Genomic DNA, 12541 nt, shown 5'->3' on the forward strand with positions numbered 1-12541 from the left:
GTGTTTCAATTTTATGTATCTTTAGGAGTTGTACAAACAAGGGGTTTACCTCCATTGTTGGTGGCTCTGTCATCCTACAATTTCGCCAAATTTCTGAATCAGCTTCTAACTGAAAGTAATAAGAGACAAGATTTTTATCCCCAAATCCTTCAATTTTCGACAAAGTTTAAAATATATAATAAAATTAATTATTAACTAATAAATAAATTAATATTAATTTATTAATTATCTGTTGTGTTGTCCATATAACCTACCGGTAGTTGCGATGTTACTCGCCTAGTTTCTTATATTCTCCTTTCAGGCACATGACAAAATGTCCAAAGAAAAGCATATAAAAACTCACCTTTGTAGAAGAGATGTGCACATTAAAAAATTTTCAAGGAAGCATCCGGCTGCACCCTGGAACGTCCTGCAGATACAGTACCGCACTTCTCATCACTGCAGTCCCCTCATGCACACCCTTTTATTCTACTCGGTGAAAACACTTTCCCGAATCACTTTTTTTGGTCTCTGACCACGTGGTTTATTGGAAATAATTTCAGTGGTTCACGTGATTTATTGAAAACCAGGGTCCAGTTGAGTCAGCAAAAAATCACACATTTTACTAAAATCATGACATATCAGCGCCAGCATATCATTCAGGTAATCCTCACATACCCCTTGCAATCTTATCTGACATTTGTAACGTCACAAATTCATGTTGTTTAAGTTTTACAGATCTGATTTACTATTAACCGATATCTTACTAAAATTTGCTAAAGGAAACCTGGAAATGGTGGTAAAATATTTTACAAAAACTGCTGGTGCAGGCCAGAATAGATGGCATTTAGTGTGTGATCCTTGCTGCACTTTGGGTTTAAAGCCTTTCAGCTCGCTTTACCCCTAAATGTAAATTAATGTCGCTTTTCAGACAAGAGCAGTCAGTTATTGTAATAATAATAATAACAATACGTTTATTATTATGTTATTGTTAACAACAATAATAATAATAAAATTGAAGTGCAGAAGTAATTATTGTACTTCAAAATCTCATAATCCCATATTCATTTTGATTAGGTATGGCTGAAAGTAACAAAAGAAGGCTTCAAATGAAAGCCTGCTTTAGCTGCAGTGTGACTCTGCTGTTTCTGTGAAATGACCCAGGCGGTAGTTTCCCCCCGCCTAACTGCTTCCGGGGCTAACAGAAAAAAATAAACAGCTAAGCTGGCTAAAGCGAATGTGGCTGCTGTAGAAATGCATTTGCCTACGACGTAAACGATTCCTTAAGCCACATTTGTTACTTGAATTGTCTTCTGAAGGTGAGTGTGCTCGTTAGATATAGTACTTATGGACGCCTCACGTGTCTGTAACGTTAACTAGCTCACATTAGCTCACGCACTGCTGTTGCTCATTAGCTTTAGCCAGCTAATTTTATACCCCCTCGTTGGTGACTGCGTTATTCCAAAATTCATGCTCAAAGCACATTTATGTCGGAAGTTGCAACTTACCACTTGCTTCTGATGTCCAAAACAATACTCTGAGGGATATAAATCCACGCCATTAACAGTGTCGCATTATGATATTTCTATGGTATAGTTTTTGTGTACCCCAAGTGTTCCTAATTTGAACAACGACCGTGTTAATCATCAATAAATCCCCGAAAGTCGTTTGATCTATTAAATCGTACAATTATCAATATGTATCACAATTTCCTAAAGCCTCATTTACTATTTGTATAATAATGCATAAATAGTAAGTTTCAGTCTGAATGGTTATCTGTTTGGAGTCAATGTATTATGACCACATTTTATCAACTTCTGTATATAATTAAAGTGTATCTGCTCCTTCTTTCAGCCCCAGCTGCTGCCTTGGCAAATACATCCACAGAGCAATATGACAGAGCCACGCAACCCAGGAATGTCATCTATCACTCAGACAGCCCCAGCGCACACTGAGACCCCCTCTACTGCTGTAGAAATGGACCCAGTTGAGTACACGCTTAGGAAGCGGCTCCCACGGAAACTCCCAAAGAGACGGAATGACGTCTACGTCAACATGAAGACTGATTTCAGGGCTCAGCTGGCACGCTGTCAGAAGCTGCTAGAAGGTGGTGGTCACAGGGAGATCTGTGTCCACGGGCTGGGCCTGGCCATAAACAGGGCCATCAACATTGCCCTTCAGCTACAGGCAAGCAGCCAGGGGGTGCTACAGCTGGCAGCCAACACCTCCACGGTGGAGCTCGTGGATGACCTGGAGCCTGAAGATCCAGATGAGGCCGGGGAGCCCATGACACGTACACGCAACAACTCGGCCATTCATATTAAGGTTTTTTACCCTGACCCTCAGTGACCTGAAAAGATCTGTTCCCTCAAACACCAGAAAACACAACGAAAACTTTTTGGTCTGGTGGATTTGTGTTGAGATCTACGATGACTGCAGCAGAAGACTCTACATTGGCTTTACCTTCATCCCTTTGCGTGTGAATACTCCAACTGGAACAACCTAAGTTGACTGATTATATTGTCATGTGTTCTGTCAGTCATACACTGTATCCCCTTTTTACTTATTACTAAGCAGTAGTAGTTGTGGCCATGTGAAACTGTAATGTAATTTGATACTTATAGACATGGCTGTGCCAAATGTAAATATGAAGTGTCTTTAATTTTGAAGCCTAAGAGTCTGTGCAAGTGTAGACAGCTTAATATCTGAGTGTTTAAAAGAAGCAAAACCTTGAAAAAAAATAAATTAGACGTTTAAATCTCATGCTGGTGTTATTTTGGTGAATGTCCACAAGAGGTCAGTGTTGTGTATGTTTTAAAAGTTGGTTTACATATTTATGAACTGCTGGTGGTGCTTCAGTTCAAATGAAAAATATTTCAGGAAGAGAATGTATTTGATTTCTTGTCAAAAAAATAAAATTTGGAAAGGGGAATGAATTTTTAACCAACTCTTACAATAAAGGGCATGAACATGTGATCAGGGTGTTGATCAGGAGGACCAGTCAGGTCTGCGTTGGCAGCTTGGTAACACCACTGATGTGAACAAGACAAAGATAAAGAACGAAAGGGACAGACTTCCCCTTGCTTTGTTTCCATTGCTCCTTTCTTTATCCAAGAATAATATTTTGTATTTAAATAGCAAGTTATACAGTGTTGGGACAAAACAATGCAAAAACAACAGGAAAGAAAACATGTACAAACATCCTTAAAAAACATCTTGCACTTGCACAACATGATTTAAAAATACGGAAAAAAACAAGGAAGAACACTTAACTTGTCTGGAATAGTTTAGCGTTCATTTCATTAAAAGCCTCAAGTTCCCAGGACTAACTGATTGCCTGTCTGCTGTTTGATGACGAACAATGGAGGGAGGGAAGAGACAGTGTTAGCATCAGATTCTGGAACACTCTTTGCAATCACAGCCTCACAGGATGTTAACAGTAAAAGCCAAACAGCCTGTAGAGTGTGTAGAGACTGGTTGGTTAGGCAGTAGCAAACAGATGACAACAGCTTCACAGTTATCATGTAATTCTTCTCCTGACTGATGTTATGCATCTCTGTCCACTTAACTCAAACTGTGCGTCAGTTTTTTTGTCCTTCCATCTGTAATTTCGAAGCAAACATGCATTTGAAACTAACAGCAAGTTGGGCACATAATCTGTAGAGAAAGGAAGACAGCAGCGTGCTTTACAAGTACATTCAGTCTTGCACAAGATAACATGGTTACGAGAGTTAAAGTGTTAAATCAGACCTAAAAAAAAATACAAATACTGGAGCTCAAAGTAGAAAATCTTTATAAATAGTGACCACACAAAATTTAAAATATATTAAAATATTCATTGAAAAAAAGAGACTCATTTTTCAGTACATATAAAATGTTACAGGCTTGTGGGGTGAGGCCTCATTTGTGGTACTGGAAATTGATGCTCTGTTGCAACTTCAAAGTCATCCAATGTCCAGGTGCAATCAACATTTTCTTGGTGTTCATTCCACAATTCACTCTAAAGAGGTGAAGGTTCAAAGTCACTGAACCAGACACGTGCACACTACGTTCAGATTTAGACCTGCAGTCCTAATCCACACAAAGTGCAAGAGTGTGCCAGTGAAAAAGCTGTTAGAGTTGTGTTTCCTGTAGGCCTCATTTTGGTCAGTTTGTGCTTCATCATGCTCATGTTCATCACATCTAAATTCCAAGGTGCAACTGTCTCCTGTTCATCCAAAGCCTAGCTGGGGCTGCCCTCTCCTTTCAGCTCTTCCCCTGTGTGAGGATGGCTGTATCTTTTTCTCTTCCCACACTGCCTCAAGCAGCCAGCGTGCAGATCAGTGTTTAGTCCCTCCTCGTGCCTTGGGAAACAAACTAGCTTCACCTGGAGGAGATAGGTCAGCTGACATCTTGCTGACAGGCCTGTGCATCCAAAAGCAGAAGGCGCACTTTGCCTCGCAGGAAGTTGACATGGACTTGAAGCAAATCTGTTGATGAGGACACCGTCCAGGTTCCCTCAATCTCTGCTGCACTTGCTGGTGGGGTAAATTCCTTAATAAAAATACAAAGAAACACATGGTTTTGTGATACAGATACATTTGGATTTTTCACATGTTTACTCCACTTACTAAGAAATAATAATTTAAAAAAAAAACACTTGCATTCTAACATGGAACTTTTTTTCACAGAAATTTAAGGTAACATAGATGATGTCTTGAAGGACATGATCACTATATAACCTTTCCAGGCTTAGTACACTTTTTGTAACTTTGCACTCAAAATGTGTCTTTGTTTTGATGAGAAAGAACACTGTTAATTGTTCCCAGTATTCCCTTAAGCCTGGACAAAGACTGCTCATTCAGCTTGAGTCTGTCAAACACAAGGCCTCAGTTTGACCTAAAACGTCTCAGGCTGTGTTGCCACAACTTCGGTCATCTAAGAATTAGTGTGAAAAGCAGCTGCAGTGCCACAGAAGGCTTACAGTTACACTAGAGAATGTCTCATGACATCCCCTCTTCTCTCTTTGACCCAAGAAAGTTATAAGAAACGTTGTATTGATTTTGGCGACCTCTGTGGACAAAGCCATACCATCTCTTTGCTGATTTTGTCCTGTACATGCTCAAAGTAATAATCATGAACTTTTCCATTTAAATGTCTTTTAAGTTAATATCTATCACCGAATGAGTTAACACAATGGTGATTGAGCCTATGGCCCACTGATGAAAGCCTTTGCATTTGCAGTATATCGTATTATTATGGTCTGGGTGTCTGTGGAGACATTCACGGGAAAAATCATATGCGGCGCCCAGTTAGTGACGCGCTTTCCATCACCCAGCAGTGGTTGGTCTGTCAGAGAGTGTAAGAGGAGCTAAGTGGCTGAACAAACAAAGAAAAGATCGATGACTACAGATACGACTTCAAAAATAAATGAAAATCCAAAGAAAAAGAAACAAATTTGACGCTCAGTCTAAAAAGGAAAGTGACTGTCAGCAAGGAAAATCAAGAGCTACAACCATGACAGAGGGAGACAACCGTACATGTCTGGGAAGCGTTCTCTTGTAATTACCAAATATCGCCATTAGGTGGCGCCCAAGAGAACAGAACAGAAATCTTCGAGCTTGTCAGTTTAAGTGGTAGTTTTCAACATATGTATCACTCACTTTAAATTTTTGCACTGTAAAATGTAATCAAAGGCAGCGTGCAGCTACTAGCTTCACCTGACACCTACCCCCCCGCTATATGACTAAATAAAAATAATCAATCTTGTCGCTGATGGTCTGGTTTGCTTTTGTAGGTCATATAGAGTAATCAGAATTCAGTTCAGTCTGTTTCATAACCAGCGAAAAACTCACAGGAGCTTTAAATAGAGGGGGGAAAAAAACACATTGGCTAAAATCACAAAGGTCATTTCCTCTTGCATCTAAAGAATTTAGATTAAAATGTTTAATTTAATAGTTTCCTTCCAAACTACATAGAATAGTAGAATACGATCAACAGTAGCAGAAATATTCTAGGAAATTAAAAATTTAGACCTGTGATGGGTGCTCGCTTAGCACAGATATTGGTTAACCACACTGCTTTTATTCTGAAGTAATAGTTAATCAAAACACCTTGCGGCTGCACGTCCTGAAAAATTATTTTGTACCTCTGTACCTGCTGTAGCTCACCTGGATGTTGAGGCTGCGCAGCACTGCACTGATGCTGAGCAGATTCCTGATGGAGTTATCTACGTGGCTATGCAGTGCTGTGTTGGTGACTGACGTCCGTAGCGAGCTCAGGGCCTGTTTCAATAGCCATAAGCCAGTCTGCACCTCCTGGGCTTGCTCCAACGCCTTGTAATAAATAAAGAAGGCAAGAGTTAAGAGTGTCATTATTGAAGCTCTCTCATTAGATACTCGAGAACACTAAAAGGCAGCACTTTTATATGATCTGGTTTTACACTTATAACTTATCTTAATCTGTTGTCAATTTTTTCAACTTTAAACTGATTTTAGTGGTCACTTACATTTTTCTTCTCCCATACATCAAATTCGACTCTGGTTTGGGGAACAGTGACCGGCTCTGACAGGCTACATCCTTCTCTACATGACTTCTATAAAAACACAAAGAATTAATGTTAGTGTTTCAGGGCACTTTTATTTGATTGTAAACAAACATTTGGGATGGGGGTATTCCAGGACAACAATATCTATGAGTCCATGCATACATTTTTCTCTCACCATAGCCACTTCTGCGTCTCTTGCTTCCTTAATGAAATGGTTCAGGACCCTCAGGTCACAGATCGGCCTCAGCGGGGAAGAAAGGCCTGGCCGGGTCCACTCCAACACTATCAACAGCAAGGCGAGCAGTCCTGCCATCACAGATACACAAATACGGTCAGTCAAAGGCTGCTGGACAGCAAAACTGAATCAAAACAAGCTGATTTGAATTGACAAGTAGCAGGTAGGCAGCAGCTGTGATGCTAAATTTGGGATCCCTTTGTACTGTGTCCATTTGTGTAGACTAACTTCTGTCTGATGAGTATAGGCTAACTTAATGTGTTTTCGCTTAATGTTCTGCTGTGAAATTCTGTCATTACTTTAATGTTTGTCTCACCTCTCCATAGACTGCTACCCCAGTTAAATTATGAAGCACCCCGAGGGTTTTCTAGATGCTCTTGCACACACATGAACTCTTGTTTAGAAATGCCTGAGCCTGGAAATGTACCGAATCAAGAATCTCTAGATAGACCTTATAATTACTGTCCGCTGACTGACACAGCTTGAGTATCTGCAGAGTAGAATTATTAAAAAAAAAGAAACACAGAGCTTGTCATGTCATACCTGAGAAGACTTAAAGATACAATCTCGAAGATTTAAATGTTTGTGCTCTTGAGCGCCTCCCACTGGCAATAATCTGTAATTACAAGAGCACTCTTCCCAGTTTAACCAAACGTCTACGGCTGGCTCCCTTTGTCATGTCAAACTCTTGATTTTCCTCACTTTCATTTGTAGACTGTTTGCCTTCATCTGAGCTTGTTTCTTTTTCTTTGGATTTTCACTTATTTTTGAAGTTGTATCTGTAGTCATCGATCTTTTCTTTGCCACAGTAGATTACTGTTGAAGTTAGTCCAGTTTAGCGCCGCCTTCACTGTCTGGCAGACCAACCGCTGCTGGGTGATGGAAAGAGCGTCACTAACTGGGCGCCGCATGTGATTTTTCCCGTGAATGTCGCCACAGGCACCCAGTCCATAAAAATATGATATACTGCAAATGCAAAGGCTTTCATCAGTGGGCCATAGGCTCAGTCACCATTGTATTAGCTCATTCGGCGATAGTGACTTAGCAGACATTTAGTTAAATGAAAAAGTTCGAGATTGTTACTTTAAGTCTATAAATGCTTCAAAAGGTGCTTCAACTAAGTCCAAATACTTCAGTGAAAGCACTTGTAGTTTTTTAATAAATGTCCTGGTTTTGCTTTGTCATTATGACGTATTGCATGCTTAAACATAACTAAAAAAGTGAAGTAGTCTTAAAATCTTTCTGAGTGCACTGTGTGAACAAATGCTGAAATCCAAGAATTTCCCACGCAGCTGAAATGACACAAAGTTTAACACACTGTAAAACCAATGGGAAATGTATTGGGAAAGTAACAAAAGCAGAAGTGATTCGTGCATGCATTTCCACCAACATCAATACACTTCTTTTAAATTCAAAGTTAGCACAGCTACTATACATCTGAATCATGTTAATCACCAAAAAATGGTTATGTATGTTCTCTAGCACCAGGAAGACTGTCCAGTAACGGCACTGCACATCCTGATGTGCACAAAGGTGCTCGACGCTGCTTGCAGCTTTTATATATCTCTGATAGATATCATTTATCTTCAAAACTGATTATTGATATCCTTAACAAAACCCCATTTTTCAAATTCACTGTTAATTATAAGCCGCCCAAGGATACGATCTCATGAAGATTACATGATTTTTAGGGAGGTATGATATGAAATCAGCACGATTAAGCAGTGTGACATCAGAAGAACCATGTGATATCCCAGTTTTTGTCAAGAAACCTGCAGATATCATGACAATGCAGACATGATTGTATCCTTGTTTAACCCTTATTCAGAAACATTGACAGAGTGGTTCTATAAATGGTCTATTAGTCAGCCTCATGCAGAAAAATAGATGTGACTTCTAACCTCTAATGACTATGGAAGAAAGATTTAACACCCATTGAAAGCACAGCAGTCTATGAACTCTAGGGATTAAGTTGGAATGAGAAAGGTTCTACTGTTTTGGGTCATGTGGGCGACCAGTCTGTGCCACATGCTGAATGCACTCTTTCACAGCGGCCAGGATGTGTGACGCAACAGGATGATAGAAGATGCAGATGATCTTCCCAGGCAGGCAGGTCAGATACAGGCTAGATTAAGTTCCCAGACTCCCAGACAACTTGCTCAAATTGAGTAGCATACTGCAAAAAAAAGTTAAGACTAATATTGCAGGTTTGTTACTGCACCTGTGACATAACATAAGGAATTAACTACACAACACTACACAACATTACCATATTAGCACATGAGTAGTTGTTTTCTAATGGACCCTTTTTTCTACAATGCCACAACATTGCAGGAGACACATAGGATCAGTCTGTGTCTATAAAACAGCACAAATGACTCATGTTTCAGAGAAACCTTCTGTAAACACTGAGCTAGTGGCTAATGGCGCACACTGTCCCACAACTTCACAGGCTACTTATTGCGCCATGTAACAGCGTCACAACCTCTCTTTTCTCATCTGCAAGCTCATAATTCCTGCAGACTTGCAATCCAGTAACTATGAACACACATGCATCCTGACATGCACTCCAACAGTGTTGCTTTGTGTGTTACGTTCATAGAATCTTTTGCACATTTGCAGTCTCAATAAAAATGACTTATGCATAAGGAATATACAATGTAACCATTAAAGAAATACTAAATTAGACTAATTACAGAGCATTTCACACAAATAATAAATCCTGTTACACTCGGCCTATTGTCATCCTGTTGGCTGTTAAGTGGCTGTTCCACTTTACTTAGACAGTACTTAATTTACTAGTCGACATTTGTAAATTTGTTCAATTTAAAGTAAATGAAAAAACTTTAAATCATTGTGCATATGGTCTTCTCAGTCTTTACATTTATACAAACCCGGGGGGCTCTGTCCACTTCAGATCAACAATGTTGTCCCAAGTACACTTAACATGCACCACTCGTGGAGCAGTTACAGAGGCGAGAGGATGTTTGCACATTTATAATATTTAAAAATGTGGTCACATTGCTATATAAGTGTGTGTGTGACTCAGCTTGAGGATTATCGGTGACCTTTTCAGCACTGCCACTGCCTACGTGAGAATGCGTCAACCTGAACTGTTTACACACACGCGCTCTCTCTCTCTCTATCTACATTCTCACCACGTCGGTGGAATTTGCAATCCAGGACTGTGGCCAAATTTAAAGTTAACAGCTTAGTATGCCAACATCAGCTGCCAAAAACCATGGTGCTATTTTAAATTGGAAGCAGTATTCCACAAGTGGCAGCACTTTGGATAATGGCAAGCTTCACTCCAGGTATGTGCCAGATGCTTTGGAAAGGTGGCTGGATGCTCACGTGAGGTGATGCCTTTAACATGTGCTTTTTGAACTTCACAGAAAGAGCTCAGATATTTTAACAACTATTCAATGTGGTACTAAAGCTTAAAATGGCACAGACAGCTGATAAGGAGATGCTATTTAAAGTACACTTAATCGATGGGATGGTTGCTTTTATATTCTTTGCAACGTCCTCTCTATTTTGAAAGGGTCTTCCCTGTGATTAAGTGCAGAGTTGTAAATAAGTAGCTATCAGCTGACCCACGTTTGACATCATTTCCTGTTCAGCTTTGCTGGAATCCCTTATATCTGTCAGCCTTTGATAACCTTTTGCCCTCTTCTGCTGACACAAGTGTATGATGGCTTTGCCAAAAAATGCTGATTCAGCTTTCACATTCAATACCCTTAACTTTCCAGTATGCTGTGTCATGCTAGTGAAGAATGACAGAGGGATTTTCCCAGTGAACAAGACAGCAAAAAAAGCCTGGTCATCAATACACTGCAAATCCAAAAGAGACCATTAGTTCTGTAGATGCTTACAGTAACTTTTTTAAACATGAGTGAGAATCTAACCTGAATCTAAGGACCACAATCAGCTTCATCAGCAGCTGCAAGAAGATCGTTTCTCTGAGACTGAATAGGGTCCCATTATCTGGCCTCTTTTAGAGGGGATTTTTTAATAGCTTAAATGATTAATAGTTATTGAGAATAGAAAAGCTTAATGTTTAGCAGGTTTCTATGAAGTAGCATTAAACAACCTCTTTCCATGCACTGTCAATACATACAATTGAGGAGCATCGTGGAGGTCTTAGAACACGAAGGTTGTCGAGTTTGGCACACAGCAGAGAATACGTTTAAGAAAACAAGCGTAACTATTCATAGAAAGACAGCTCTTCAGAGACACCTGACATACTCTTAAAGTATTCCCCCTTTATGAAAAATGCTATATGAATAAAATTGTATTTATGGTTTATATGTAAGGTATGTGAATACTTAATAGCTGCATATTATATCCTATATCATCAACGTGTTGTAAAATACAGAGCATACAGAATGATACAGCATACAGGTCATGCAGACAAACGCACCAGACTTGACAACATTACAAGCGTTCTTACCTCTTCCCGTTTTCTGCAACATTCGCAAATAGGTGCCGCATGTTTTAAAAACATTGTGAAAGAACTCAACACAGTCACACGCCGTAAGACTCAAGTTTAAAACTCCGGTCAAATCCAGGCAGTCCCACATACAACTAAGTGCGCGGGTCCGAGCGCGAGTCCGACCGGCATCTAGGTCCGCTTCAAAAAGATCTGTGCTGCTGGCGAGAGCAGGCACCTATCAGACTTTGCATCACCGCTGTGCAAAACCTTTTATTTACCTCCCCTAAGGATATAGCGATAACGTGATAGCCCACAAGGACGAGGGCGCGCCTTTTTGCGCACCATGGTGAGCGATTAAACATCAACCCATGCAATCCCCCTGTGCGTAAAGCGTGAAAAAGACTTTCTACTAATGCCAGTGTACAGAGAGGGAAAAAAAACATGCAGGCATGTCCATAACTCACTGGGAAACTCCATAGCGGTATCCGCATAGCCCCTCACAGGGTCCTCGCGTTTTGGCCCTTAGGTCCGTCTATTGCCCATTAATTGGAAACAAAGCTCTTTTGTGGATCTCCTACACTTATCCGGTAGGTGTTTCTAAAAACTGATCCTGTTTGATTTTTTTATTGATGACTTTGAAAATAAAGTTGCATTGTTTCAATGATGACAATCTTAACTACCTCCTCCCTTAAGGCAAAAATATTTTCTTTCATTGTTATCCAAATAATAGGCTATCCCTGTTTATAAAACATTTGGTCTAAAAAGTAAATAAAGTCTGAAAAAAGACGTGCGTAGACTTCCCATCCATTGTTCGGATAATTTTCAGAAACATTAGTAGGCCTTTATACTTTTTTACACTTTTAATTATATTAACAATAAACTTTGGCAAATGCGTGTTGATGTCAGGATCATTAGGCCTACGTTTTAAATATATGACGGCCACTGGCATCTGTCATAACCCAGGTCAAACTGAAGCCATAAAGAAGTCAAGCTTAGACATTAATGGATGTTTTTCTTTAACTTTACAAATCAGAAATCTGACTTTTAGAATAAAAACGGTGGGATATATCTGATCAAAGCAGAAGTGTGTGAGTGTTGTCGCACTGTGCTCCTGTATCCTCCTGAGACGCCACCTTGCAGTATAGTCAGCAGACAATACAGTGCACGGAGCACAAGTTTGACTTTAAACATACCACGACCCCGCCCCCCTTTTCCACCCATTCAGCATTCCGTCTGAATGCTGATAGTCTCTGATGAGAGAAAAAAGATTTCTGTTCTGTAAAGTGCGCTATACTTTCATTCATAAAAAGCCAAATATATTCTGTTCATTTACTAACAATATAATATCTTTATAATTCCAACAAAA

The 12541-nt window shown here is 39.8% G+C and overlaps 2 protein-coding genes across 3 annotated transcripts; one reads left to right on the forward strand and one right to left on the reverse strand.

Annotated features, from left to right (window-relative positions):
* Positions 1 to 1173: 1173 nt before the first annotated feature.
* pop7 (POP7 homolog, ribonuclease P/MRP subunit) lies at positions 1174 to 3245 on the forward strand. The gene is made up of 2 exons (XM_069672827.1): positions 1174 to 1298; positions 1834 to 3245. The coding sequence occupies exon 2, from the start codon at positions 1873 to 1875 to the stop codon at positions 2326 to 2328; it is 456 nt and encodes a 151-aa protein (XP_069528928.1). The 5' UTR covers positions 1174 to 1298; positions 1834 to 1872; the 3' UTR covers positions 2329 to 3245.
* epoa (erythropoietin a) lies at positions 3069 to 11718 on the reverse strand. 2 transcript variants are annotated; one of them, XM_069672194.1, is made up of 5 exons: positions 11640 to 11718; positions 6681 to 6811; positions 6467 to 6553; positions 6129 to 6293; positions 3069 to 4512 (listed from the first exon to the last, which is right to left on the reverse strand). In XM_069672194.1, exons 1-5 carry the CDS (start codon positions 11650 to 11652, stop codon positions 4360 to 4362), a joined length of 549 nt encoding a protein of 182 aa, XP_069528295.1. In that variant the 5' UTR covers positions 11653 to 11718; the 3' UTR covers positions 3069 to 4359. The 2 variants fall into 2 exon arrangements, with proteins under 2 accessions (XP_069528295.1, XP_069528294.1); XM_069672193.1 differs by lacking the exon at positions 11640 to 11718 and adding an exon at positions 11194 to 11257.
* Between the last annotated feature and the right edge of the window lie 823 nt (positions 11719 to 12541).

This window comes from Semicossyphus pulcher, unplaced genomic scaffold (genome assembly GCF_022749685.1).
Source record: "Semicossyphus pulcher isolate SPU_LCO1_2020_fin unplaced genomic scaffold, fSemPul1.0.p SCAF_21, whole genome shotgun sequence".
Lineage (NCBI taxonomy): Eukaryota > Metazoa > Chordata > Actinopteri > Labriformes > Labridae > Semicossyphus > Semicossyphus pulcher.